The sequence below is a fragment of the Gopherus evgoodei genome, chromosome 3 (genome assembly GCF_007399415.2).
Source record: "Gopherus evgoodei ecotype Sinaloan lineage chromosome 3, rGopEvg1_v1.p, whole genome shotgun sequence".
Taxonomy (NCBI): Eukaryota; Metazoa; Chordata; order Testudines; family Testudinidae; genus Gopherus; species Gopherus evgoodei.
Window position 1 is genome coordinate 171,594,240 of NC_044324.1, and position 23,723 is coordinate 171,617,962.

General features: G+C 42.4%; 1 protein-coding gene across 1 annotated transcript in view; it reads right to left on the bottom strand.

Annotated features, from left to right (window-relative positions):
- The window catches only part of DNAH14 (dynein axonemal heavy chain 14), a 496,436-nt gene that overhangs the window by 216,259 nt on the left and 256,454 nt on the right, over positions 1-23,723 (bottom strand). Inside the window, 7 exon segments of the mRNA XM_030558364.1 lie at positions 6,076-6,192; positions 7,523-7,752; positions 8,569-8,689; positions 13,761-14,013; positions 14,742-14,959; positions 20,964-21,039; positions 23,133-23,348. Coding sequence (XP_030414224.1) covers positions 6,076-6,192; positions 7,523-7,752; positions 8,569-8,689; positions 13,761-14,013; positions 14,742-14,959; positions 20,964-21,039; positions 23,133-23,348 — 1,231 coding nt within the window.

The following is a 23,723-nucleotide window of genomic DNA, read 5'->3' on the forward strand; positions in this document are numbered from 1 at the left end:
TGCCACCGCTTCATCTGGAGAGGAGGAAGAGGAAAGGCCAGGGACAAGAGGGTCCTGCGTGGGGTCCTGTTCTGGAGCAACATCAGTCTCGGGTGGAATTTGAGACACTGTCGAGTGAACGAGAGCCTCCTCTGTCCCCACGGGAAGGGGCGGCTGACTGTTGCCTCTGGCACCCGATGTTCCGATGGTGTGGAGTGGGATGGCATTGGAGGTGCACCTTGGGCTTGGTGGTATGCCCAAGGTGTCCAGAATGATCACTGAGGGGTCCCTGTTCCTGGGTCTGGGTCTCCTGAAAGACATGGCCGGGCACATCTGAGTCATGGTCCTGTGCATAGGAAGCACTGTCCGTGTGAGAAGACACAGATGTGTGATGAGATGGCCAAGGAGGCGCTGAAATGCCCTGGGAAGGGTCTCGATCTCTCAACAACCTTTCTCTGTGTGGCACCAGAGAGCGGTACTGGTTGCCATACCGGTACTGGGACCTGCGACTGGAGCGGTGCCAGGAGGTCGACCGGGATCTGGAGGCTCGACGTCTAGAGCGGCTGTGAGAGGCACAGTGCCGGGAACGGTACTGGGAGCTGGATCGGTGCCGAGAGTAGTGGGCCGGTGAACGGGACGCTGAGAGGTGCCGCGAGTGCGACCGGTACCGAGATGGAGAGCAGTGCTGGGACTGCGAGTGGTGTCGGGACCGGGATCGGTGACAGGACCGAGAGCGCCGGTGGGACCGTGATCATGATTGGTGCCTCTCGACGGTGCCAACAGAGGGTGGCCTCAGCAGGGCAGGCTTGCCTATTGATTGAATGACCCTCACCGGTGGTGCCGAGGGTTGAGGCAGCGTGGATTCCGTCAGGGCGATCAGCTCCCTCGCCGTAGAGAAGGTCTCTGACGTGGAGGGAACTGTGAGCTCAACCATGGCGTGCACCGGGGGGCTTTCAGGTGCCAGACTCGACGGCCCTTGCAGGACCGGAATCGACGGTGCTGCGGCAGGTGTCGGTGCCGCGGCAGGTGTTGGTGCCGCGGCGGTCCAACTGCGGTGCAGGTGGCATGGAAGCCGCAGTAGTCATGCTTCTTAACCCACAGAGAGAGCAAACGACAGTGTTGAGCAAACGACAGTGCCAGCGACGGTCGGTGCCGAGGGGCCTTAGCGGTACCGGCTTGATCCGGTGCCGAAGAGACGCTTCTGCTTGATATGGACTGACCAGCGCTCGGTGCCGAGGGTGGAGGAGTAAGAGCTGCCTCCATCAGAAGCTGTTTCAGACAAATGTCCCGCTCCTTCTTCGTCCTGGGCTTAAAGGTCTTACAGATCCGGCACTTATCTGAGAGGTGGGATTTCCTGAGGCACTTAAGGCAAGAGTCTTGGGGATCTCCCATTGGCATCGGCCTGTGGCAGGTACAGCACAGTTTGAAGCCTGGTGAACCAGGCATGGGGCCTGGTACCAGGTGCGGGGAAAGGGCTAATCCCCGAACCCCTGTCAACTATATACACTAACTATAACAAAGAATGAATAAAACTAACTATAACTATAGAATTTACAACTATATACACGAGAATTAATAAAAGAACTGCGAGTAGCTAGGGAGGTGGAGATCAGCTAAGCCGCGCTCCACTGTTCCAACGACCGACACGGGCAGTAAGAAGGAACTGAAGGGCCGTTGGGTCGGCAGGGGTATATATCCAGAGCCATAGCGGCGTCACTCCAGGGGGTGCCCGGCCGACCCACAGAGTGTTGCTAGGGTAAAAATCTTCCAATGAGCGTGCACGCGGTGCACACACACCTAATTGGAATCGATATGAGCAAGCACTTGAAGAAAATGTAGTTGGCCCAGCTGTTCAAGGATACATATAAGTGACAAGAGAATGTGCCTCATATTCTTTTAATTCTCTGCTTGACTGGCCATTTGGTGTCTTACTATGAATTAGCCTTTGAAAGAAATATCTTACTCTGGATGTCAGTGTGTCTGATCTTAAACAATATCAATACTGGTAATCATGTCACCATGTTGGGGAAGCTGGTCTACAGGTTCCATGCAAGTGGAAGTAGGAGCAGAATCAGAAATTCTGATCTGAGATACCACAATGATGATCTCGGTACACAAAGATCAGAGTGGAGACCATGACTTACTATAGCTCTCTGAATATTTGTAGACACTATGAAAATAAATAAATAATAATTTTACCTGGAGAGCTATGAAATGCATGACAGGATATTTTGTCACAATGCACAATTAATCTCTGCTAAAAAGCGTATAAAATTGTAGTATTATTCACAGCAGGAACCTTACAAGCAGAAGTGAAACAGTTTTGAAACACCAGTAGTCACTGACATTATTAGCACATTTTACTTAATTATATTACTTTGACCTATCCATCTGCTACGATATACTACAGATAGACAGACAGATAAAAACTTCATTGGAATTAATGCTTCATATTTTCTCACAAAAAAGAGATATTACAAGAAAAATAATACATCTGTTTTATAAACAAAGAAGTAAAAATACAAAATTCAGATTTTTTTTGTAAGAACATATTGCTTTAAAAACAAGTCCCTTTAAACTGAGAGAGTCTATTCACATGCATAAGTTATTCATGTGCAAGTGCTTGCAGGATTGGGTACTTGTGTGGCTTAGAATCTAAAATATTTGTATGGTCCTTATCATTGCATATTTCAATTCCTTATATGAGATATCCGTAGAATTCTGTTATTTGATTTCCCCAGGTTTGGAAGTCTTTGCTTACTATGTTTTTTGTTTGGGTTTGTTTTTTGTTGCACTTACAGTTCATAGTCATTGTCTGAGTTATTGCAGAAGTTTTGCAGCACACTCTGAAAATAGTCTGGGTTGAACTAGTCTCATCTCCTTTGATGGGTCATTTAACAGCCAAGCACTTTCACATTAAAAAAACACCTTATCTATAAAACTAAAGAATGTCCCTGGGATATTGTAGGTTGTGTTGTTCTATAGGAGAACAGCTGTCTCAGAGGGTCAAGAGAAATAGAAGTTATTTGTAACCAGTTTTTTGAGACAGACTCTGCATATTCATACTCTTCAGGGGCAGCCTCGATGATTAGAACTTCTCATAGCAATGTCATTGGAGTGCTCCTGTGCCTCCTCCTGCTCCTCCCTTTAGAGTGCCTGAACGTTCTGAGGATAAAGCTATAAAAGGGGCATGGCACCTGCTATTGCCTGAGTTTCTTCCACTGTCACTGCAGTGATTTTATTAGGACTCTGAGGAAGAGAGAAAGCTGGGTGGGGAGTGTGTCTATGCAGAGTCAACCCTGAAAAACTCATCACAGGTAAGAAGTCCTCACTTCTTTTTGAGTGCCCTCTGCATATTCCCTCTCTTTGGCTACTTTTGCAAGTAGTACCCCATCAATGGGTGATGGGACGCTGTCCTAATTAGATATAGATTCAAGCACTGCCCTACCAAACTGAGCATCTGATTTGAACAGTAAGGCACAGATTTTTAAAGGTATTAAAGCATTACTGCACTTCTGTAGGTAGAAAGCCAAGGCTCAACAGATATTCCAGAAAGTAGAGCTTTCTGTCCTCTCTGGATGCATGGGGCTTCTGACAGAAGATAGATAAGTGGATGACCAATGGTACCAACTTGTATGGAGGAGGAGTTGTTGATACCAAGGACTGCCAGTCACTTGGCTATCAATATACTCTGTTCAATGACTATTTGAAACTGAAGTTTGTGTTTTAGAGGTAGCTAGCTGATGAATTTAGAGACCTTATTATAATTAATAAAAGCATACTTTGCCATTAAAACCCAGTAGATTACTGTGCAGAACTGTAAAGTGTGAGAAAGGAAGTTATTTTCCCTAAAGAGGTCTAGATGTTTGTCTCCCTATCTGTGAGTGAAGATCTGTGTTGGTGTTGCTTGTTCCTTTTGGGTGACAGGCTGCACCACTAAAGAGTCTGGAGCAGGGTGTGAGAAACAGTATTATGCCCCTTTAGACAGTATAAAATACTTCTTCTCCATTCTTTATAGAGTGGAAGAATAGGTGGCTGGAGTATGCCAGACCACTTTGGCTGGTTCTAAGATAGCCTCACAGATTGGCAATGCCACCTTACTATGACCCAAGCTCTGGAGGATATCCAGTAATTTATGATCTCCTGTATTTCTTCCATGAGGATCTAGAGTGATTTTTCTTAGAAGATCCTGGCATTGTCTATAGGTGTCTGCTGGTGACAGTGAAGCTGATGAGACCTACATAGCTGCTGAGGATGACGATAACCCCGCGGTCAGATTGTCTCTCTTCCTTGGAGTGTTCCTGAATGGGTTGGGATTCTTCCCTATATGTGGATAGATGCCTTGACTCTTCTTCTGTATTCAAGATGTCTCCTATAAGGACCCCATTGAGAGGGATCAAAGAGGTAATAGTGGGAGGTAATAGTCCCTCTGAGGAACTGGGTAGTCTCTCCTGTGGGAGTGGGAAGGTGCCCATTAAATCTTAAAGCCTCTGTTGGGGCCAACTTCCCACCTTGATAAGACCCGTGAAGCTCTCCCACTGACCCCAGATTCATTAGAGGAGTACAAATCCTCACGTGGACAGGCAGGACCATCAGTACTGGTGGTGGTCTTACTATGGCTCAGCTGGTAGATGGCACCAGTGAATGATGAACCACTAGTGTAGGCAAGGACCAGATCTTACAGTACTGGCAAATCTGAGTCTGCAGAGACTGTAGGGTACTCTGGGATAGTGTATGTGACCTTTATTGCTGGGGGACAAACAAGACAAACTTTTGGCAGTGCCAGTTTTGAGTGAGTGGCAGTTCTTGGTATCAACAACTCCTCCTCCATACAAGTTGGTACCATTGGTGGAGGAGGCATCCACTTGCTCCTTTCCCTTACTGGTACCGAGAATGGTTTCACTCCTTCAGCAACTGACATTCACAGGGCATTTTTGGTTCTCAGCACTGAGAAACTGGTCCCTTGGCTTCTTGTGAGTGCCTGACAGACATGTAGCAGGGCACAGAGTATTACCTGAGTCAGAAGGGGTCTGGGAAGAAGTCCTTTTCTTAGATGAGGACTTAGAGAGGGATTTCTCACATTTATTCTTATGAGAGAATTTATCCGTACCCTATTCATGTTTGCTTTGTTTGCTAAAGTCCTTCACTTTGCTCTCAGCAGTTCTGGAGCTGGAGACAACCGTGCTCGAAGGGGCACTTCTTGACACTTCTTCCTGATATATAGAAGGGGTCTTTTGGATTGGATCAAGGCCTCATTGAGAAATCCATCAGGAATCTTCTAAGTCTGAAATTACGGGATTTATGGATTCAGTGAGGGAAGGAGCAGCAGATATTATACATAGAGGGGATGTGAGCTTTCCCAAGGCAATACAGTCAAGTGGTTGTCGCTGACCAGGAAGATCTGGGGGCAGATCACACAAATCTTGAATCCTGGGGTCTTGGGTATATTATGTACTCTGCACAGAGGAGTGAGAGAGAGGGGAGGAATATCCCAGACCTCTGGATCTTTGACCTATCCTAACCCTAGAATACACTTATACAGAAGAGCAGGCCAAACTATTTACCACTGCTCACACTAAAATAAAGAATGTTAGCTAAAGCTGTAGATACTAGACAAGCTCAGCCTCAGACCACAGGCGATAGAAAGGAAATAGAGAGGTCGTTGGTCTGTACCACTCCTTATAGCCTTGGTTTGGAACATGAGGAGAAGAAGGGCACAGACGCAGACCAAAGGACTCTGCTAGTGAATAATCTTCAGGTCTCATGTGTACCTCAAGTGAATATATACAGGGACCATAACTTGAAGGAGAATGTTGCTGGCTGTCTCAGCACAGACACTAAGAAATGGATGATTACAAAAAACTGAACTATCCTCTTATCCATGCAGGTGGTGTCTCCAAGTCAAATTTGAGGTATGCTCGATGAACACCCAGGGGACAGTTTACACAATCACTAACAATACTGTATTTGTTCTGAGGATAAACAGTGGTGTGAATCTTTCATTTTTGTAAGCACTATATTTAAAGGGAAAAAAGATCCTCCCAGACATAATAAAGAAGACACACAGTACTAAAGATTTTCACTGAGGAATCTTACCTTTTTGAATTAGAAACTGAGTGGTAGGAACTAAGTCTGTCCATGGTGCAAAGTCACCTGTTTGTAAATCCACAAAATACTCAAAGATAACCCTGTCTCCAGCTGGGAACTGAATGCCTGTGAAGTTGGAAATAAATATTGAAGCAGAGTGACAAATCCTTAGCTGGTGCACATTAGAATTTGATGTCAAAGAGTTACGACAATTTACCCCAGCTGAGGATCTGCCCAGAAAAATTAGAGATTTCATATTGTTCAACTGCCTCTAAGTGTGATGATGTAAAGCTAAACAACTGAACAGTAGTCAATATAGCTTATTTCTCAAAGAAATGAAATATGTGTACACATATTTCTAGATTTAAAAAAAAACACTTTAACCATCTCTCCTTCTTACCACTCATTGCAAGGTCAAAAATACATTTTGTTTATCTCTAAAGGTATGCCACACTGAAAAAAAACCCATGGCAGTGAGTCTTGGAGCCTTGTCAACTGTCTTGGGCTCATGCTATGAGACTAAAATAGCAGTGTAGACGTGCTTGCTCAGGCTGAAGCCCGAGCTCTGAAATCTGGCAAGGGAGGTGGGTCTCAGAGCCTGGGCTTCAGCCCAAGTGGGAATGTTTACACTGCTATTTTTAGCCCCATAGTGCAAGTCTTGCAAACCAAAGGCACCAGACTAGGGCACTGATGGTATGTTTACACTATAATTAGAAAACCGTGGCTGGCCCATGCCAGCTGATTCATGTTCACAGGGCTCAGGCCAAGGTGCTATTTAGTTATGGTGTAGACATTTGGGCTTGGGCTGCAGCCCAGGCTCTAGGTCTCTGCAAGATGGCAGGGTCCCAGAACTTCGCCTGCAGCCTGAGTCCAAATGTCTATACCACCATTAAACAGCCTCTTAGCACGAGCCCAAGCCAGCTAGCACAGGCCAGCCATGGGGGTCTAATTGCAGCGTATATGTACCCTGTCACCAGTGTTTCTTTGCAGTGTAGACATACTCTACATGAATGAGCCTTCTAAATTTAAACTGACTAGCAACTCTGGAACTACATGTATTTTCTGCTGCTTTGTGAACAGTTTTTCAGCAATTACCCAAAGTGAAAATCATGGCTGGCCTACCCTGACAACTTCACCTCTCCCAATCACAGTATTATTAATGACTCTGACTTTGTCTGAATATGATAATTGCACAAATTATTTCCGGGAGAAAATCTGGGACTTTGAAAACAGAGATAATTATTCAGCTAGTTTGATCTTCTTTAGTTTTTTAGTACTAAATATTTTAAAAAGTGTACAAAACTATATATATAATATGTGGCTTTTAAGTCCAAACGTGAACATTTTTTATTTATAAGATTTGGTTTGAAAAGATGGAAACCTTCAAACTAATTATAATAGAAACACCATAAAATTAATGAATGGTATGTAGTATACTATATATAGCAAAACTTACCAATAGGTGATTCTCCTTCAAATATATCACGAACAAAGTTACTGAAACCACGTGTTACAGTTACAAGAGACTCATCTTTGGTATTTATGCCAATCAGAGACTCTTCCTCATAATCAGTCTCTCGTCTTAAAACTCCTCCAACTGCCCAAGTAAATGCAAAGACATAGAGTTTCTCTAACAATGATGGCAGTTTGTCAGGATACTTTTCCAAAAACCATTTCTGATCTTCCCTGGAATCAATGAGAAAGAAGTAAGTTCACTAATATTACAAAAGGCTATTACTATTATAGTCAACTGCTTCATTGCACGTAATTAACTTACATGTTATAAACTGTTATTATGCACCATAAACATAAGGACTGGTAGGGTGACATTTTCAACTGACATGCATGGTTACTAATAGCCAAGTGGCGTGCAACATATTACACAGATGTTGAGTACCAGACAGTAAATAATTCTGTAGTACTGCTGGTTCTCAAAAAGCCCCAGTAAGGCATGATATGTTAAGAGTATTACTCCACTTTTTCTAATACATTGTGAGGTGCTGTTTCAGTGTGAGACTGTGGTCTAACATAATTCCAAGATACAGTAGTTTGGCTAGTGGTCATGAATGGGTTGAAGGACACAGAACACGATAACACGTTGTGAACGAAATAATTATTCTGGAGGAATGCACAAGAGACCGTTCCTATTGGGGCTCAGGTAAAAGTTCAGATCATTCTCTAAATTCTTGAATTAAAGAAAACTGTAAACAATCATCTAGTTAGTTTCATCCAACATCTCAGTTTGTGCAGCCAGGCAGATATCACTACTATATACACACTTTGAAGTTGTAGTTTGGAAAAGATTTGACATGCAGACATTAAACAAAGTTAGGGCCAACACAGAACCTTGTGGTAGCCTGTTCTTTAAGATGCAAGGAAAAGTAATGTTATTTGCCAACTCCTAATAATCCAATTTGAATTAGTGCGCTGTTTATCAAGGGGTTTGTCTTTTCTCGAAAAAATAATGGCTCATTGTTAACAAATCTAAATCCATTGGCTGACCTTTTATTTTCTACTGAGGCCTTTGCAGTTAGTGCTTTGGCTTCAACTGTTATTTGAGAGCTGAGATATTGGGTCTGGGACACTTTTGAAGTACCTACAACAGAGTGCTGATGTTCAACACCTAAAAAAAAAAGCCAGAAGACATCATTTGACATATGCAAGAAATAAGTTTATAAGATTACACAAACTACAGTTGTACTAATTTTAGTTTGCTAGGCAACTTTGAAACTTCTCATTTGCATTAATGTAATTATGGAATGTCAAAAGGCAACTGGTTTGAAGATGTTGGATTGACACTGGAACTATGTTTTACCAAAGAATTTTTTATGACTTGATCATAATTTACTCTAGAAAATAATTCAAATGACTGACTGCAGTGAAAGGTCCTTTTTTGCTTCTACTAACACAGGAATAGAAAAAAATTGTTCTACCTAATTGATGTACACAAAAAACATAAACAACATTCTATACATATGAAATCTTTCAGCTTTCTGTTCTTCCTCTGTACCTATAAGTCTGAATGCACTGCTAGGTTACTACTAACTCCTATAGAATATGCTGCCCTTTGTGGAAAGGACAGATAAGATGGAGAATCAGAAGACATGGAGAATGGGTGACAAGAAGCTCATTTACTTAACTACTTCTGCTCTTAGGAAGCACTACAACCAGTAACTGTGGAGCTGGTTCTTCCTCTGTAGGAAAGCACATGGTTAAAACATTGAGGGATGACTGAGCTCATAAGTCAGAATCAAGAATGCTAGGCGTGAGTTATTCTGAAGATTGACAACATACCGTGCTGAGTCAGGCCATTAGGAAATCAGAGGTGGTAGTTGAACTTTATCCATTTTAATTTTAGTGGTGTTAGCTAACTAGAATAGCACTAACTAGTATCAGATTTTTCTTTACCATACAATTGGTTGTGTAATTGTAATTATTTTTTTCTCAGACTGATAGGAGTTCATTTGGATTAACATGGACTGAAGACAAATAAAGTTGAATCATAGCATACATAGGTTTCTGTATGAGTAAAATTCACTTAGGACAGTAAGGGCCAAAAATAGCCCCCAGTGTAGCATAACTGCAACAGAACTACAGGGAGGACACTGGCTCTGTGCCAGCTCCACATACAGACTTGCCATGTGAGGCAAGATGGTGAAGTCACTATCACTTGGAACATTTAAAATGAAAATAGATATATTTTAAATATATGCTTTAAAAGATATGCTTTATTTCAGCTTCTGGGAGAATTCTATGACCTGTATGTGCAGGAGCTCAGGACATATGGTCACAGGGTCCGTTCTGGTCTTGAAATCTGTAAGGTTATGAGTCAGCCTGTTCATTCTCTTCTTTCATGGGCTATGGGCAGAACAGGATTGCCTGCACTGCCCTTAATGTGCTCATAATACTTGCAGTTCTGCATTAAAATAATCTGCAGAAATTCCCCCCACCCACAGTGCACAATTGATATATTCTGTGCCTACTTTCTTCTGAGTCATCAGAGATTGGCCACAGCAGAAGATAGGGCACTGGATGAGGTGGAGCAGTGTTCTGAAATGGTACAGTTAATTCTCTTTCTAAATGGCTTTCTGGTGTGTCTTCATCAAATGCTTAGGTGCATACTGATCACCAGATATGGGATTTGGAAGGAATTTTCTCCCAGGTCAGATTGGTAAGGGCCTTGAGTTTCCTCTACCCTCCTCTGTTGCATGTGGCATGGTTTGCCTGCTGCGATTATTTTAGCATATCTCACCTAATCATTTCCCTGCCACTGCAGGCACCTCAGACATTGGTGGCACCTTGTTCTTTGAGTATGGTACACAACAGTTTATCTAGGCCAAAGTATTTCATTCCTTGGGAAACTGAAGTTTTTGGGCTTAATAGAGGGGTGTCTCAGTGAAATATGGTGGCCCGTGACATACAGAAGGTCAGATTAGATAATCTGATGATCTCTTCTGGCCTTAAACTCTATAAAACTATGAAACTATGAAATATACTAATATTATGCTCTGTATTTCCTAGGGACTATAATATCCAACATACGGTATGTTGCACCAAACTTGTATTATTTACCAATTACATATCTGTTAGAATTTTATTAAATGATTGAAATAATATAAAAACCTAATCTCTGGTTTCCAAAACGATAATAAAAGAACAACAAAAAATGTCTACATCATTTTAAATACAACATATGTTTTGATATGTATTACTTGAAACAGAATTTTTAAAGTATTTATATTTTAACTCTTTACTCAAACCAAAATAAAAAAGAACAATGTAAAATATTTACATCTTATTAGAAATAAGTATGGAAAGAAAATACTTTAAAACAGAGGCAAGTGTAAATAGGGTCCCAATTCTGTCATCTATACTCATTCAGAGTAATACTTCACTAAATAAATAGTTGCACTGATTTCTGTGTAATTATTTCAAGAATAATATACTTTTCAACATGAGCAAAAGTGGTAGAATCAGGCCTTAAGTGACAAAATTAAGGATGCTTACTTACCTGTTACTACTGGAGGGTCTTCGAGATGCGTGGTCCCTATCTGTATTCCACACATGAGTTTTTATGCACACTATACACCTGAATCCAGAGATTTTTAGTAAGCAGTGTCAGCTGGTCTGCACATGCACAGTTGTTCTCATGCTCTGAACCGGAGTATAAAGGGTGGTGCAGACCAACACCTCTCCAATTCCTCTTCTACTCCAAATCCAATTATGATCTGCGGCGGGGGGGACGGAAGGCAAGTAGTGGAATACAGACAGGGACCACATATCTCAAAGAACCTCCCGTAGTAACAAGTAAGTAATCTTCATTTCTTCATCAAGTGATTGTCCCTATATGAATTCCACACGTGGGAAATTAGTAAGCAGTGGTCAAACAGGAGGTGGATGAGAAGATGCAGATGTAATGACTGTCTGTAATATTGCTGTCCCTATAGTTATATCAGAAGTAGAAGACTCCACTAAAGCGTAATGTCTTGTAAAGGTGTATAAGGAGCTCCAGATAGCTGTAATACCTATTTCCAGTAAAGGCAAGTATTGCAGTGATGCCATAGAGATTGCTTGCACTCTGGTGGAATGGCCCTTCACCCCCTCTGTGGAGGAAATAAGAGCTAATTGGTAATAAACAATGTTGCAACCCAAGATCCATTTAGAGTCTCTCTGACCTCTTGAGTTCTCTGGTATGGCAATAAAAAAGCTGTGTGTCTTTTTAGTTGCTTTTGTTCTCTGTAGATAAAAGGCTAGTGCTCATCAGACATCTAGAGAGTGAAGCCTCCTTGCCTCATCAGAGGCACATGGTTCTGGAAAAAAATATTGGTAAAAGGATGGTTTGACTCATTTGAAACTCTGAAATTATTTTAGGGATGAATTTTGGGTGTAGGTGAAGAAAGATCTTCTCTTTATGAAAGGCAATCAATAGTGGATTTGCCATGAGTGCTCCCAGCTAGATCACCTTTCTGGCAACTTTTATCGAGAGATGAGACATAGAGCATGTGGCTAATGATCTGAAAGGAGGTTTGATGAGAATCAAAAGAATGAAGTTGTTGTGGCACTTCACCACTGGTGGAAAGGATCTAAAAAGTCCCTTCAAGAATCTCATCATCTCAGGATGAATGAAGATAGTGTGTTCCTTGATAGGAGAATGAAAAGCACTGATTACTGACAGATGAATCTGTGGGGAACTGACAGACACCCCCAATGTCTTAAAGGTGAATAGATATTCTAGAACAGCAGAGTTCTCACTGGACTCTAGAGATAATTGGTGTGGTGACCAAAAGGAGAAACACTTCCACTTGACTGAACAGCATCTCATGGTAGAATTCTTCCTGTTCTGGTTGAGAATGGATTGAACCACCCTGGAACATAAGTGCTCTACCTCTGATGCCCATCCAAATGCCAGGCCTTGAGTTGTTGTGGCCCTGGGTTGGGGTATATGATAGTGCCGTTGTGTTGCATTAGCAGATCCGGAAATGGTTGGATGTTGATGGGCAGGCAGGTTGAAATCCACAGGTGGTCTGAGAACCAGAACTGCCTCAGCTAGCTGGATTTGACGAGGATGACCCAAAGCCCTGTCACGATGGATTTTCTAGAGGACTTGTAATACTAGTGGCTTGGGAGAACAGGCATAACTGAGGTGGTCTGTCCAGGGTAATAGAAAGGAATCCCCATTGAGAATGGAATTGTGAATCTCGCCGATTCATGATCTGAGGAAAAATGTCTCCTGAGACAGTCTACTAGGGAGTTCTGCATATTTGGTAGGCATACTGCTGAAACAGTTATGTGATTTCAGATGCACCAGTTCCACAGGTTGACTCTCTCTATATGCAGAGGGTGGTATCTTGTTCCCCTGTTTGTTTACTTAGAAGACAGTCATCAAGTTGCCAATATTATCTGGATATGTCAGGATTGGATGAGTGGAAAGAAAGCATTGCAGGCCCAACAGACCTCTTTTAGTTCCAGTAGATTGATATGCAGGATGCTTGCCCATATGAGCTCCCTAACCTAAAATGGAGTAATCTGTAAAGCTAATCACCTTGGGTGTAGCTGTGAGGAAAGGAATTCCCACCCAAACTTTCTCTGGTTTTATCCTTCGGTAAGAGAGGCCAGAACTTGGTCAGAATTGTTACTTTTGGCACTGATGTTGTCTTTTTCTGGTGAGTAGATAGATTGAAGCCAGATTTGTAGGCAATGGAGATGGAGCCTAGCAAATGGAGTAATGTGGATGCATGAGGCCATGTGGCCAAACATGGCAAGTCTTGACTGTAGTCCAAGGCTGAGGATGACCTCTTTTATTAGATCACCCAGGCCACAGAATGTCTTGATGAGGAGATAGGCTCACTCTAGAGCCATTCTGAAGGCATGTCAGAGGGCCAAAAAGCTTAAAATCTAAAGGATTTTTCTGAATGACTCATTCTGGAGGCACAAGATTCAAAAGCGGTATAAATGGAATTTTTGTGGAAAAACTTGTTTTCAAGCAGTTTAAGAGAGTAATGCAAAGAGTGGAAAGTATTTTTTAAACTCTAGACCTGTAAGTGCCTGAGTCATTTTAGTTTTGCCCAGTCTTGAAGAAACAAGTGTGTGAATACAAACTAATTAGATGGGTAAATATATGCTCAACATCAAAGAATCAAACACCTATGAAAGGAAAAATGATTTTAAATTAATTTTAAAATGTATTTACTCACTGTGAGAGAAGAGTCCATTTTTGCTCATTATATCAATAAAAGCACCAAGGATTCTGCAGAGATTCATTATAATTCCCATCTGCTGCATGGGAAATGGCTGCATTTTCTTGTGTTTATCTAAAAAATTTAGTCCTTTTTTTATACTTTTTTCAAATAAACGTTCAAGACACTCTGAGCCACTTTGTGTAATTATTCTGGAAGCTTTTAACAGCCATGTCTTTACATAAGGTTCCCATCCCAGATTACTTGGGTCCTGTTAATTAAATCAAATGAGTTGTATAGTCTTTACAATAGATCTTGAGAAATGTGTTTGTGCTATACAGACTATAAAGCTGGAGGGCTTGTTATTTTTGCACTGGCTTCAAAATGAGTAAGATGGGACACAAACAGGGAATCAGACCCCCAACTACTAACAATCATTGCATTCCCATTACTCCCCCCCCATCCCAGAGCAAGTGGTCAGAAAGGACAGGGAACACGCAGAGACTTGGCTCCAACCACACTATGAACTGGCTACTGTAGCTAAACTGACACTGAGGGTGCAGAGACTTGCTGCCCATACACAGCAGCAGCAAAATTACTCCCCCACTACATAGCAAAAAGAAAGCAGGGGAGCAATTTGTGATTCACAGCTGTATCCTTGAGTCACAGTGCCTGCTAGTGCTACTTCTGGGGTGGTGCAATTTATGCACTGCCCTTTACTCACGGCTGTGCCTAAAGTCACACTCTAGCTCTGCGAGTGCAAAATTCGTGACTGAAAATTGTGACCTCAAAAATTGAGGCTATTAATTAAAATAATACTCTACAAATACATAGCCTTCGGTGCATGTGTATTGTTCCCTCTAAAATCACTGACAGGATAATACAAATCTGGTGGTTCAATGATGTACTAAACATTAATTCGCTCAGTTTGTTATGTTGGCATTTTTGCAGATGAAGTCAAATATATCAATAAGGCAAAAAAATTCTTATCAGACTTACCACAAAAACCATTGCACATCGACTGATAGTAGCAGGACTGGCCTGAGAGAGACTGTCTGTTTCAAATATCATTCTGATTCCTGACGGTAAGCAGATTCTTTCACTATTCGCAAGACACATTGTTCTGGTATCGTCTAGCACAGTATTTAAGTTTTCTATCCAAACTGTGTCTACTGGTCCATCCAAGATTATCCACTGCCAATCAGTAATAGTTTTACCTACAAATAAACATTCATTTTATAGTCACACGATCACACACGTAAAAAGAAGCTCTTCTGTTGCATTTTCTACCTGACGAGAGTCTTCACGTTATAAAAGCTTGTCTTACTACATGTAGTAGAAATGCAATACAGTTAACAGAATGGAACGTGTTACTCCAATAATTATCTGAGAGTGCTTGAGAAATAAACTCAGCTTTGCCTCATACCGTCTGTCAGTCAGTAAAAGAAGATTACTGGATCCAAAACCTGCAAACATTTAACAGGTTTAATTAATGATTAAGTACAGAAAGATAGATTCTAAGTGATTACAAGTAATGATGCATAAAAGTCAGAATTGATTACAAATAAGTAAAAGGTATAACACAATTAACACCTAACTCAACAAGCTAAGTGAATTCAAAGCAAAAATTTTTCTCACCATATGCTCCAGCAATCTTACTGTCTGGAGTCCTTTCAGCCAGGACCCCTCCCTCAGTTCAGTGTTAATTTCACTGTCCTTAAGGTATTGTTGATGCTTTGAGTAGAGATGAGGGAGAGATTATTTGAGGCCTCTCTTCCTTATTTTTATCCTTTTCCTCCTCTTTGAGAATCATCTCCAGCTGGGGATAAGGAGACAGAAAGTCTCAAGAGATGGGAACTGCCAGCTGTAAATTTCTCACTCAGACCCTTTTTCCTGCGAAAGAATGGCCGCTTAACCACGTGATGGTCCATTTGATTTTCTTGACACCTGGTTGAGTTGTCAATTTGCCTTTTGTCTCTGAGGAACTGGTTTGTGCCTGCTTTTTTAAACTTGGAACATGTCTCAGCCATGTCATACAACAGAATTTTTTAACTTTACATGGCTTTACTTTGCAAATCTTCCTCAGATGAGACATACACTTTTTCCCCTAATGCTCCTGGATGCCTGTGCATAGCTTCCCAGATGTCTACCTTGAGAACTGATGCAGGATTTTAACATCTTGTTTGCAGCAACTTTGCGGTTCTAAGGATTTGGCATTTTTGATAGAATGAGATGAACTGATCACAACTGGTATGTATACTCCATATGCTTGAGATATATCTTTAGAATGCTAGAAATAGCCACATATATGTCATAATCTTCTAAAGAAGTGCTATGGGTTAGAACAAATTAATGGGAGAACTATTTCTCAGGAATTGTGTAAAGGGTAACTTATTTTGAACAAAAAGATTTCTGGAGCTATCTGAATAACCTTTTCCTTATGGAAACAGTAGTGCGATTCTTGTATTGATAGGCAGGGCCGGTGCAACCTATTAGGCGACCTAGGCGGTCGCCTAGGGCGCTAGAATTTGGGGGGCAGCATTTTCTTCAGAGGTGACCACAGCGGTGAGATCTTCGGTCGCCACGGTCGCCGCCAGCATTTAGGCGGAGGGAGCTGGGGCAAGGGGGCGTGGGGAGGGCCACCTGCAGCAAGGGGGGAGCGGCACGCAGGGGAACTCCCCGCCACAGCTCACCCCTGCTCCACTCCTCCCCGAGCACGCTGTCGCTGCTTCACTTCTCCCACTTCCCAGGCTTGTGGTACCAATCAGCTTAGGCGGGGTGGACATTGAGTTATGTTGAGTTATGCGGTAGCTGGGCTTTGCCAGATAGTTTTAATAGGTTACATGACAGCTTCACTGACTGGAATGGTAATCCACAGTGTCTGTGGCGTCCATGCCTGTCCCGCCGATACCCTGTACTCAGCATGGAGCAGTGGCTGGAACTCTGTTCTGAAGGCACCTTACCAGACAGCCTGGTGGGTGATGAGAGCAGAGGCTGAGGGCTGTCGCCCAACAGGACACTGGGTGACGAACGTGCCCGAGAGTGGTCCCCTGACTGGGATCTGCATCAGGTCAGCGTCAGCTGGTGAGAGTCCAGCAGCAGCTTGCCTCTAGATTGGGGTCCAGGTGCCGGCGGTGCCCCGGGCACCTGCAGGGACATAATGTCTTTGGCCGCCTGCAGGGCCTTCGGTGTCGAAGACATGCGGACTTCAGCTGGAGAGGCCTGATTGATGCAACCGGGCTGCTCCGCTCAACCTGAGTTGGAGCTCCACAGCCTGGGGGTGTGGGAGGGGGAAAACAAGGCTGCCCGACAAGGGCCTAGCCTCACTCTATGCCTTCTCTCTGCACTTCTGTGATGACGACGATGCCTTTCTTTGCTTTCTCATCGGGGAGCGGTGCCGGTCACTGGCAGGGGTCATGGGGTTGCTGTGCAATGAAGATAAGATGCCCGGTGCTGACTCTGCTCAGCACACTGGGGTTGGAGCCAGTGCCAACTGTATGAGAAGGGCCCGAAATCGAACATCTCTTTCTTTCTTAGTCCTGGGTTTGAAGGACCTGCAGATTTTACAGTGGTCGCTAATGTGGGTTTTGGCCAGGCAGCAGAGGCAGTCAGAGTGTGGGTTACTCCTGGACATCGAATGCCTTCAAGACTCAAACAATTTAAACCCTGGGGCCCGGGGCATGCCCTGGCCTGAACTCTAACTCACAAAACTAGAACTTTTGAACAATATAGGTACTACTGAACAACGAACGAGGTTGGGAAGAGCTGCAGCGAAGCTGGAGCTAGTAGTACTGATGCATCATCACTAGTGGCAAGAAGGAACTGAGGGTGAGGGGGAGCGCATGGCTCCCCTTATAGCACGCTATAGTGGTGCCACTCCAGGGGTTGCAGTTGCGCTCCCCCCTATGGGTACTGCTGAGGGAAAAACTTCCAGCACCAGTTTACGTGGCGACCATGCACACCTACTGTGGAATACACATGAGCAAGCACTCAAAGAAGAATGAGTTTAGAATTCCTCTCAGAAGAGTGTCTGCAGTTCTGGGTACAGGTACTCCAGCTTGGTACCAATTCTGTCTTTGATGAATTACTCTTTGAAACTGTCTTCACTGCCATTGCAGCACCAGAATCACTTGTAGCCTGCATGGAACTCCCCTTGGGACCTGAGGTCTCCATAGCCCATTTACGCAGTGGTGACTGAAATGTCCTTGGAGATTTACTCATTACCTCTTTCTGCCTAGAGGCAGATATCAAAGCTAGCTTTTGAGGATTTCAGCCCCATAGACATAAACGGTACTGCTATGTCCTATGTGTCTTGCAACCTCCCGTGACATAGATTTTGAGGTGGACAGAGCACTAGCTGTACTAGGATACCTATGTACAGTGCAGCCCGCCATCTCTGAACCCAAAGCTGGTGTTAAGGCTTAATCCATTGGGATCTACTCATGAAGGAAGTGTAGATCTTGCGCTTACTGGGAATGTACACAGTGGAGGCACTAACAGTGGAGGCACTGAGAATGCCCATCATTGCTCAGGATAGCCTTGCGGCATGAGAGGCACCTTCTAAATCCCTGGGAGCCTGGCATTTTTTAGCAAAATAACAAAAGCTGACCTTTTTAATGTTTTTAAAGGAAAAAAGCAAAAGAAAAAAGACAAAACAACTGTTCCCACAACACTATGAAATAACTAACTGTATACTGACTAACTGCTAAATTGAATATTAACAGGAACAGGCAGACAAAAGACTCCATCTCAGGCTAAAGACAGCTCAGAGGACTGTGGGCAGTTCACCCATCCATTCCCATATAGTCACAGTATGGGGATGTGTGGATGTGTAGTGCGCATGGATGTGTGGCGCGCATCCCTGAGGTGAACAGACACTGCTACCAAAAATCTCCAACCAAAGGTGCAGGCGAACCTGAAGTGGAGCACTCACAGGGACACTACTCAAAAAAGAATCTTGTCTCCAGAGCTGAAGTGTGGGACTTTGCCCTGGAACCTCCAGCAACAAAACTGAACTGATTTTGAATATCAGAGGTGGGACCATTAATCCATTAGTGATGAATGAGGACAGAAGATGTGCAACTCAAAGAGATGCATGGCACATTTTATTCATTGTACAGCACCATGCATATCTTCAGTGCTATCTGAATAAAGATGATAATAAAAAGAAACCTTAGTGAAGGCTTCTGTGAACTTCTCAGCAAACTTGACTTATATTCTATGGTAAAACCACCTGGTTATTTGGCACTCCAGTGCAGCAGACTAGAAATTCTTCCACAGCTCCATTTGAATTGAAAATGGGAGACTTTTATGGAATTAAATATGAAACAATCATATAATCAGTACAGTAGCCACGTAATACTTATTTTGTCATTAAATTCCATTTATTTTACACTGTTCTCACACTTTCACTTTTTGATATGCCATGGATTTTTTGCATTGATGATGCATAATTACATCATAAATTCTGTTTCTGCTCAAATGATTAGCTGTGAAATAGTTAGTTTTGGACATTTACATTTAGTATCAGTGGTGCATTGAGATGAATGCGGGCAATTCATCTCTCTCAGGGTTGTTGTTCCTGGCTCTGTACACACTCAAGGCTTGTCTTCACTGTATTGTTGACTCAAAGTATAACTTGAGTTTTACTCCTAACCTGCCTCTGGTCCTCACATAAAAATCTCTAGCTTGAGCTAAGCATCTCTTTTAGTTTGAACTAACTGGAACATCAGGGTGTAGAGGCTGAAACTCAAGTGCTCCTGAAGCTCAATTTAGTAATGAAGTGGAGATGCGGCAACTTGAGTAACAAGAACTCATCAACTGTTCATCCAATCACTCTGTACCACTAATCAAATAACTCTGTGTAACAAGAGTTTTGTTGTTTCAAAATGTGGTCACTCTCACTTGATTAAGGCTCCAGGGGAGTAATTTGAGTGTGCTAACTCAATTTAATGGTTGCAGTGAAAACAAGCCTTCAGGCAGACATCACTGTTTTAGTTTACAATTCGGTTCAAGATTTTAACGTAATCTACTCATCAGTGATTGGTAACAATTTTTGTGACTGCAGATTACACAGAGCCTGGACATTAGTTAACTAAGGATACATTTTAAGACAATGTGTGAATTTGATACAAAAAATATAGCACTGACAGATAAACGCCATGAGGTATAGCTGGAAAGTTTATGTTAAAAGCAGTTACAAACCACTGACATAATACCTGTAACTTTATTCACTGTGGGTGAGTTTGTTCAATCCTTACTCATATTGAATAGTACTGTTACTCCTTTTGAACCACGAGGTTAGCCAAAATTCGTTCTTGTGGATTATTTCCATTAAAGGAAGAAATTGGTGATGGAGTCAGGTATTTCTTTGATGGAATCTTGTTTATTTACAAAGAATGTACACAACATTCTGTTTACTTGAACACTTCAGGATTCAAACAGCAGGAGACAGTTTCTATGCTCACTGTTGTAAACCCCTTTCTAGCCAGTACGTATTTAGCCCAAAAGCTGTCTCTCTCAGCTTTTTCTCTGGGTCACACTACCAGGGCTTCTCTGCTCCTTCTCTACTTCTGTGGTGTTTCAGTTCCTTATCTCACACATACAGTACAAAACAGCAGTCAAACCAAACCCACCCCTGTGTTCAGGTTTAGGCCATCATGAAACCCCTCCACCTACAGTGCAGATTCCTGAGTGGCCTTACATGTGGTCTATCTATGTTTTAGGTGGTGGGTCCTATTATTTCAGCTCTCTCTAAACAAAGGGACTTTTCATTGTTCCTTCATTTATCCTAAGTGGAAAGTGGCTGTTCTGCTGATCAGCTCCACTGAGGTTTTACCCAAACTCCAAAATAACAATACCTTAAAGAAGGAATAATCCTACTGAAGTCAATGAGTTTATTTGTGGAGCAAGGTACTACTCACTGTAAGGCTATCACAGCCTGGCTCCTAAGTAGTCCCAGTTGTTTAACTGGGGACACTTAAGAAAATTCTGAGTAAGAGTTGCATGTCTACTTCTCCTTTCTTTGGTGCATTCTGAAGTAAAGACAATTTTTTTAATTGCAGCATTTATATTCTACTATAAGCTTAATCCTACTTCAATTATAAGGAATTTAGTCTTTATGAGGCAGAAGAAATAGCAATGAACTAGACTTCAGAGAAAGGAGTTTTCTTTATTAAATGTTTGCCATTTGTTCCATGTTTATACAGTCATAGCACTTACTGTGTGAGTACGAAGATTCTGTTACTTCTTTGTTTTTTGCAGTCACAGCAGCGTCAGTTAGATCCACTGTGTTCAACTAAAACAAATGACAATATTAACAGTGTAATTTACTAGACAATATAAAAGTTAGATTCTCTTGCCTAGAGCTGAAGATTTGTCATGGATTTTTTTAAAATAAAAAATCACAGAGCATTCACAGTAAATTTAGTAAAAGTCATGAGATTGGGGAAAAGCAATGTATAAAGTCATGGTATGAAAATTCAGTGGTACCTCTTTAAATATAATATACAGCAATCCCTTCTCTGCCTCCTTTATGCCTCGCTGAGGTGGCACCAACCACCTGCAGCAGCACCCTCTGCCCCAGCACAGTAACACTAATCCAGACTTGGTGAGGAGGGGAGGTTCTGGGAGGCTGCTGGAGAGTGAGTCTGTCCCTGCTTGACACTGCCTGTGAGACAGTAGGAGAGGTTACTCACCTTGTGCAGTGACTGGAGTTCTGCGAGATGTGTGTCATTGTGGGTGCTCCACTTCAAGTGTGCTTGCATCTTTGCACCTTTGATCAGAGATTTTTTATAGCAATTCCCAATCGGCCCACGCTTGCACCCAACACATCCTTGTGCTCTGCACTGAAGCTATATTGGGCTGCATGGCCAAACAGTTCTCGGCTCCTTCTCCACCACAAAGACCCACTAGGGAGACTCCAAAGCAGAGGGGAAGGAGAGCAGGTAGTTGAACACCCACAGGGACACACATATCAAAGAAATCCAGTCATTGCACAAGGTGAGGAAACTCCTTATTCAAGTAGTGTTCTTTTGTCTGCTCCACTTCAGATGACTTCTGAGCAGTACCCCTATTATGTAGGTGGAAGATTCAGAGCAGAGTCCAATACAGAAGAGAGAACTGCATTGCCTAGAGCATCATCTTTTGCCTTAGGTAACAAAGAATAATGATTAGAAAAAGTATGAAAAGATGACGAAGTTGCTGCTCTACAGATGCCTGCAATTGGTACATCCTTAAGTAAGCCTATAGATATAGATAGTGCTCTTGTGGACCGTGTTATCACTCTCAAAGAGGGCTGAACATGAGTTCTGTCATAATCTTAATACAGCCAGAAATATATTTTGATAACCGCTGTTTAAAAATTACTGAACCCATGTTTCTGTCGCAATGGAGATCTTCTAAATGGTTTGGTCCTATCTAGGTAGAAGGCTAATGCTTTCCTGATCATTATGGCAGCGGTAGTAAGCAGGTAGACCATGGGCCAAATGCAGACCACTAGATGCTTTTGAACAGACCCTGAAATCTTTTTCCTTACTTATTATCATTATTGTATAAGCAGAGTCAGGATGAGCCCTACCCTGACATCTGGTTGTGAATTGTGGAGAATTGTGGAAAAGAACTTCAGGGGCTGGTCTATACAAGGTAAAAGAACCAAAGATGAAAGGAGCTTTAAAAGACCCCGTTCAGGCAGTGAGAAGACTCCTTTAGTACAAGAATTAAGGAACAAAGCTGTAAGGTTTCCTTCCAAACTCCCCCTCAACAAGTTTTAGGGCACGTGTAGGGGCACGTCAGGGGCAGGGACACAGCACAGAGTACTGCCAAGATTCTGGGCAATGCAATAGCCCATAGGAAAGCCCCAGAAGGCTGCCATAATTTAGGCAGGCCCCCCAGCGCTGGGAGTTCTGCAGCACAAATTTCATTTATTAAATATAATTAAACATAGCAGCTTGAAGATTTAAAAGCAAAGATTCTTTTGGAACCAGCAACGCTTTTATCTAAAACATGGTCACTGACTTTTTTTTTTTTGGAGGCTTCCAAATTTGTGGGACAGTCCCAAATTTTACATGTGATTAGGATCTGCAGCTCTCTGATGGCCAAATCCTGATCCCATTATAGTCAAGGCAAACCTCTTACTGATTTCAGTGGGAATAAAATTTGGCCAAAAAAACACCAATTGACATTCTGCTAGCTATCCTCCTTGGTGGGAAGACAAAGGAGGAAAGAAGAGGATTATCGCGGTGAAAGAAGAGGTTTAGCGGGTAGAGAGCCCAAATAATAGCCTTGCCAGCCTCTCAAACCCCTACAGCTGGCCCAATTTACAAGTCAACATTAGGTCATACAAGACTGTGACATATTCCTTATAATCATTAAAATAACAACTGAACTCACGGTGTAAGTGTCCTGGATTCTTGTAGCTGCATCAGTGTTTGCCTCCATTTTTTTATATTTTTTTGTTGAATATTTTGCAAATGTTCGAACTGCTGATGCCAATAATCCATCAGACCACTCCATAGTATTAGGATCAGTCTGTCCAAACAGCTCACCAACACTGACACACTTTGGGTTTATTACAAAAGTATCCACTTTTCCTTTCTTTGGTGCATTCTGAGGTAAAGACTTTTTTTTTAATTGCAGAATTTTTATTCTACTATTAGCTTAATTCTACTTCAACTATAAGGCCTTCAGCTTTAATGACTATGACAGATTGCACTACCATTTATATACCACAAAGGGTCAAATCTAACAATTCTTAGTGAGGCCCTGATTCAGCAAGGTACTTATGCGTGTGTATAACTTTAAACATGTGAGCAGTCCCACTGATTTCAATGGACTAACTCAAACATGCACATAAAGACCTTCTTGAATCTGGTCCTAAGTTCTTACTCAGGTCTTATCTATATGTGAAATGCTACAGCAGCACAGCTGCACAACTGCAGCTGCACCACTGCAGTGCTTCAGTGTAGATACTCCCTACAACAA